Here is a 7070-nt window from a genome sequence, read left to right as displayed (position 1 = left end):
AGGCTGGTACAATTGCAACATTTAAGAGGCATTTGGATGGGTATATGAATAGGAAGGGTTTGGAGGGATATGGGCAGGGTGCTGGCAGGTGGGACTAGGTTGGGTTGGGATATCTGGTCGGCATGGACGGGTTGGACCAAAGGGTCTGTTTCCATGCTGTACATCTCTATGACTCTATTTCCATGGCCTATCTCCTTTAGAACCCGGAGATGTAGATTAATAGGCCCTAAGAATTTATTAGCTTTCAATCACTAATTTGTACAGCACTTTTACTTTTAATTAATACTATTTTTCTTTAATTCCTCCTTTCCAACAAACCCTTGCTTCCATAGCACTTTGGGGAAGATTTTTGTGTCTTCTTCTGTGAAGGCAGAACAAAATTAATTGCTTAACTGCTTTGAAATTTGATTGTTCTTGTTATCAAATGATCAATTCTCCTGTTTCAGTCTGTAAAGAGCCTACAGATATCTTCACTAATCTTTTCTCTTTACATACTTAGAATCTCTTCCAGTCTGCTTTTATGTTCCTTACAAGTTTACTCTCGTACTTTATTTTTCCAATCTCAACCATACTTTTGGTCCTCCGCAGCTGAGTTCTGATCTGCTCCTACTCTTCAGGCTTGCTACTTTTTCAAGTAATTTTATGTGTTTCCTCTTTGGATCTACTACTATCCTTTTTTTTTGTTAATTTGCTCTGTATGGGCCACGTTTCCTGCATACATTTGTTCCTTAAATATTAACCTTTGCCTGATAAACATCATGCCTTTTAATGAAGTTGTCCAGGCTATCACAGCCAGCTTGCCTTCACATTTCCCTTTATTTAGATTTTGGATCCTAGTTTTGGATTGAACTACTTCACCCGCTACCTCTATAAAGAATTCTATCATGTCAGGGCCACATTCTCCTAAAGTATCGCTCAGAATAACATCATTAATTAATCCTCTTTCCTTACACAAAACTAAATTGAGGACAGTTTGTCCCAGTTGACCCTTCAACACATTAGTCTAAAAATCTATCTTGTTCACATTCCATGAATTCATCAGCCACAGCATTATTGTTAATCTGGTATGCCTAGTCGATATGCATCTCTAGCTTACTGTTTAATGCTGTCTCCTACCTCACCAATAATGTTTAGAGGCCTAGAGATAACTCTCACTCAAGTTTTTCACTCCTGGTTGCATCTTAGCTCCGCATGGAATAATTCCATTTCTTGATTTGCTGAGCTGATATCCTTTCTCACTATTGCCAATGATTTCATCTTCCAGAAATAACACCACCCCAGCCCTTTTCCATTTTCCCTGTCCTTTCATAAGATTAAATATCCGCAGCTGTTCAGTTCCCAGCTTTCGTCACTCAGCAGCAAGTCTCCGTAATCACTAATATCTTATGCCTGTTAACAACTATTTGCTCTGTTAATTTATCTTATTGCGAATGAAGAAACATTCAGATATCATAGCTGTAGACTTTTTGTACCCATATATGCTGCTAATCCTGGTTTTGTCTATCTTTCACTTTTGGTTTCTACTTTTCTATCTGTCATTTCTGTCTTTGTTTCCATCCCTCATCTCCCCACTCATTTTCACTTCTCCGCCACACTGTTTGAAACTGAGTGTCTTTCAGGGCTATTTCCAAACGCAGTTAAAAGTTAATGGTAAGGGGATTTTCTTGATTAGTAAGGGTTACAGGGAGAAGGCAGAAGAAAGGGGTTAAGAAACATATCAGACATGATCAATTGGTGGAGCAGACTTGATGGGCCAAATGGTGTCCATGGCTACCAACTATGCGCCTATAGCTTATGTTCTTATGGTCACACCACACTGCTGAGAATCTGGAGTCACGTCACAGGTGCGAGACAAGGCAAAGTTGGCAGTTTTCCTTCCTTAAAGGGGATTAGGGAAGCTGATGCATTTTCACAGTCAACACTGGTTCCAGACTTTCTGAAATTCAAATTCCAAGCTAAGATTTACACCTGGGTCCCAGAAATGCTACCCAAGTCACGTTCCTTTGCAATGGATGCCTGCAAAACCTAGATAAAGGAGAAAGTGAGGACAGCAGATGCTGGAGATCAGAGTTGAGAGTGTGGTGCTGGAAAAGCACAGCAGGTCAGGCAGTATCCGAGGAGCAGGAGAATTGATGTTTCGGGCAAAAGCCGTTCATCAGCAATGAGGCTTGTGAGCCAAGGGGGTGGAGAGATAAATGGGAGGGGGTTGGGGCTGGGTGGGGGCAAGGTAGCTGAGAGTGCGATAGGTGTCCCACCTATATTCAGGACATCACCCACATCCTCCAAGACTTTTGTTTCCCTGGCCCCAATGCTTCATCTTCACCATGGACATCCAGTCCCTATACACCTACATCTGCCATTGGGAGGGCCTCCAAGCCCTCCTTTTCTTCCACTCCTGGCATCTCCACCAGTGCCCCTCCACTGATACTCTCATTCGTTTGGCTGAACTGGTCCTCATCCTCAATTATTTCTTTTTTGAATCCTCCCACTTCCTCCAGATGAAAGGGGTAGCCATGGACACCTGCATGGGCCCCAGCTATGGTTCACTGGTTACGTGGAACATCCATCTTCCGCAGTTACATCGGCACCACTCCCGACCTTTTCCTCTACTACATTGATGACTGCATCGGGGCCACCTCATGCTCCCGCAATGAGGTTTAAGAGTCATCAATTTCACCAACACATTCCACCCAGACCTTAAGTTCATCTGGACCATCTTGGACCTCCTTCCCCATCAACGGTGACAGACTCAACATGGACATCTTCTACAAACCCACTGACTCCCACAGCTACCTGGGCTACACCTCCTCCCACAATGCCTCCTGTAAAAATGCTATCTCTTATTCCCAATTCCTCTACCTACACCGCATCTGCTCCCAGGAGGACCAGTTCCACCATAGAATACAGTAGATGGCCTCCTTCTTCAAAGACCGCAATTTCTCCTCCCACATGGTCGATGATGCCCTCCAGTACATCTCACCCACTTCCCACACCTCCGCCCTCAAGCCCCACCCCTCCAACCGCAACAAGGACACAACCTCCCAGTCCTCACCTTCCATCCCACCAGCCTCCAGATACATCGCATCATCCTCTGCCATTTCCGCCAGCTACAAACAAACCTCACCATCAGAGATATATTTCCCTCCCCACCCCATATGCTTTCCATAAAGACCATTCCCTCCGTGACTCTTGTCAGGTCCACGCCCCTCACCAAACCCCTGGCACCTTCCCCCTGCCATTGCAGAAATTGCAAAACCTGCGTCCATACCTCCTACCACACCTCTGCCCAAGGCCCCAAAGGAGCCTTCCACATCCATCAGACTTTTACCTGTACTTCCACATGTCATTTACTGTATCTGTTGCTCGTGATGCGATCTCCTCTACGTTGGGGAGACAGGACACCTACTTGTAGAGCGCTTTAGAGAACATCTCCACGACACTTGCACCAACCAAACCCTCTGCCCCGTGGCCGAACACTTCAACTCCCCCTCCCACTCTGTTAAGGAGATGCAGGTCCTGGGCCTCCTCCATCGGCAAACCCCAACCATCAGACACCTGCAGGAAGAACGCCTTAACGTCCGCCTTGGGACCCTGCAACCACATGGCATCAATGTGGATTTCACCAGCTTCCTCATTTCCCCTCCTCCCACCTTATCCCAGATCCAACCTTGGCACTGCCTGATAACCTGTCCCACCTGTCCATCTTCCTTCCCACCTAATCGCTCCACACATCTCTCCACCTTATCACCATTACCCCCACTTCCATCTACCTAGTGCATTCTCAACTACCTTCCCCCCAACCCCATCCCTCCTCCCATTTATCTCTCCACCTCCTTGGCTCATTAGCCTCATTGCTGATGAAGGGTTTTTGCCCAAAACATCCATTCTCTCGCTACCTGACCCTGCTGTGCCTTCCGAGCACCACACTCTCAAAACTTAGATATAGTTAGCTTGAACTCATACTATTCTGAAGACCTCAAATGCTGAATTCCTCAACATGCACCTAACCCAGAATTTTGGCTTCATCCTAAAATCTTCTGTGGGGCGGCATGGTGGCGTAGTGGTTAGCACTGCTGCCTCACAGTGCCAGAGACCCGGGTTCAATTCCTGCCTCGGGCAACTGTCTGTGTGGAGTTTGCACATTCTCCCCATGTCTGTGTGGGTTTCCTCTGGGTGCTCAGGTTTCCTCCCACAGTCCAAAGATGTGCAGGTTAGGTGAATTGGCCATGCTAAATTGCCCGTAGTGTGAGATGGATTAGTCAGGGATAAATATAGGGGGGTGGGTTTCTCTTTGGAGGGTCGGTGTGGACTTGTTGGGCCGAAGGGCCTGTTTCCACACTGGAGGTAATCTAATCTAATCTAAAGTGGGAACTGTTCTTACCTCATAAGAACTCCCTGTTTTACCTCAGGTTCTCTGTCAACTTTGACACTGGTGTTCTGCATTTGGTCCAAAGCATGTCAATGGATAGTAAACCCACTGCAGTTTACTGACCTGATATTGACAGATTTGGTCTTTAGGTCACTCCATCGCTGGTTCATATCATCAAGTCGATGCTGGAGCAAGGCAGCTTCCTCTGAATTTCCCAAAACCTTCACCATTCTATGTCTGTTGCCATCAATACTCTTAAAGATGTCATTGTGAGCATCAATTTCAGCCTGGATATCCTGAAGAAAGCAATATTGTCAAGAATTTTTCTCTCTTCAGACACGTAACTGCACATTTTTAACATGTGTGCAATCTTTCTGTGTTGAACATACAATGGAAGCATTACAGAAAATCTAGGACCCAATTTTAAATGTTATAAAAATACACTATAATTTAGGCACCAACTGACACCTAGAATATACATTTGACAGAACACCTTGCTGTAATCTCTGCGCTACAATAGCAGATGGAGCAGTGAGAGGATTACGCTTTTCCAAATTGTACCAACGAAACTAAGCGCAGAATTAAGGATTCTGTACACTTTGCCACTGCAACAGTTTTCTCTTTCCACATTAGGGTACTTAGGGCTTGTCAAAAACTGACAAGAGTGGGCCAAATTCCAGTAACTTTATATTAATGGCTCATACCCACTTAAAACTGCAAATTATCCAACTCATTTCACAACATCACAACTGCTGAACAAAAGATTTTCATCACACCACACTAGGCTTAACATCAACTCAGGTTTTAGGTGAAAGTACATGCCTCATTTTACCTTAAGACCAAGACTATGTTTTCTAAATTAGTCTAAACCAGTACAGAAACATTATGTCTTTTCATATTTCAAAATAAGAAGAACAGCAGATCAATTGTATTTATAACCATGATGGGGACGGGGGTCGGGGCACAATGCCCTTCAAAAGATCGATGCAGACCCGATGAGCTGAAGATATTTTTCCACACTGTAGGGATTCTATGATGTGAGAAACATTAATCTCTTCACATTTTTAGCTGCCCACTAATTCAACAAGGTTACTGAAAAGTAATGCTTTAGAAAGAACTTTGAAATATGCCAACACTGCACTAAAGACCAAGCAATACGAGGATATATTTAAATTAAGTTAGAAATCTATAACTGTAATGCACTTATATCTGCAAATATAAAAAGTATCCGCATCCATCTTCCAGTCAATGGACCTTTAGATATATGAAACAAAAACAATAAATTGTACTCAGGTTTTAATCACGTTATCTTCCTGTTCTCTGTGTTTACCCAAAGAACTACATATTTCCAGACGATTGTTTCCATTTTGGATTTCCAGCATTTACCGTTTATTTGTAGCGCACATCGGCAGTAAGCCCTGGACAACAGCCAATATTTGTCACTAAGTGACAAATAACATACAAACACCAGGCAATAAACATTTCAAAAGAAGATCTAACCAAGTACTCGTTTAAATTCAATGGCATTAACATCACTAAGTTCCCTACTATCAAAATCTTGAGGGTCTCCATTGATCATTGAACCATGTTAAAGCTGTGACAACAACAGCAGGTCAGAGGCTCGGCATTCTGTTACCTCTATTCACTACATACAAAGCATAAGTTGGGAGTGTGATGGAATACCCTCCTCTTGTCTGGATCAATAAAGCTCTAACAATACTCGAAGAATTTCAAAACCACCCAGGATAAAGCAGCCCACTTGAGTGGCAGCCGTTCCACCACATTCACCTTCACCTTGAGGCCAACCAGGAATGGTCAACAAATGCGAGCTCAGCCAGCAAAGTTCACATCCCAACTCACTGCAGCAACTCACCGGAGGCCCTCTAATAGCAAACCTGTGACCTCTACCGTCTCGAAGGTCAAGGCAACAGACATGACAATGCCACCACCTGCAAATTTCCCTCCAAGCCACACACCATGCTGGCTTGGAAACATATCGATATTCCCTCACCGTGACGGGATCAAAATCCTAGAACACCTTCTTGCACAGAACCATGGTTTTCCTGACATTCCAAGGTAATCAGGCATTCAAGAAGGCAGCTCACCACCACCTTTTACAATGCAAATAGGAATGGGTAACAAATGCTGGCCCAGCCAACATGCTGTGAATGAATTAGTCATTTGGAAACATGTAATGGAGAACATGTAGACCCTGTATTTGCATTATTCATTTGAATTAAATGCACTGCAAGAAGTGGTCAGTCCAAGTAATTAACCTGATGGGTTGCTGGAACTGCAATCATCCAGGCAGTTGGACAGTATTCCATCACTAATCACAGGGGAGGTGATGACCTAGTGGCATTCTTGCTAAACTATTAATCTATAAATTCAGCTAACGTTCTGGGGACCTAGGTTTGAATTCTGCCATGGCAGAATTTGAATTCAAAAGAAATTTTAAAAATCTGGAATGAAGAACATAGAACAATACAGTACAGAACAGACCCTTCGGCCCATGATGTTGTGCCAAACATTTGTCCTAGCCTAAGCACCCATCCATGTACCTATCTAATTGCCGCTTAAAGGTCACCAATGATTCTGACTCTGCCACTCCCACAGGCAGCGCATTCCATGCACCCACCACTCTCTGGGTAAAGAACCTACCCCTGACATCCCTCCTATACCTTCCACCCTTCACCTTAAA

General features: G+C 44.1%; 1 protein-coding gene across 9 annotated transcripts in view; it reads right to left on the bottom strand.

The window, feature by feature from the left end:
• Window positions 1-7070, bottom strand: part of LOC122557037 (utrophin-like) — a 688507-nt gene that overhangs the window by 225177 nt on the left and 456260 nt on the right. For all 9 annotated transcript variants that reach the window (XM_043704260.1, XM_043704256.1, XM_043704261.1 and 6 more), the window contains one exon: window positions 4493-4665. In XM_043704260.1, the coding sequence (XP_043560195.1) occupies window positions 4493-4665 (173 nt within the window). The remainder of the gene's footprint in view (window positions 1-4492; window positions 4666-7070) is intronic.

The sequence above is a fragment of the Chiloscyllium plagiosum genome, chromosome 15 (assembly GCF_004010195.1).
Source record: "Chiloscyllium plagiosum isolate BGI_BamShark_2017 chromosome 15, ASM401019v2, whole genome shotgun sequence".
Taxonomy (NCBI): Eukaryota; Metazoa; Chordata; class Chondrichthyes; order Orectolobiformes; family Hemiscylliidae; genus Chiloscyllium; species Chiloscyllium plagiosum.
The sequence above is the reverse complement of the archived record's forward strand: the minus strand, read 5'-3'. Positions and strand labels throughout refer to the sequence as shown.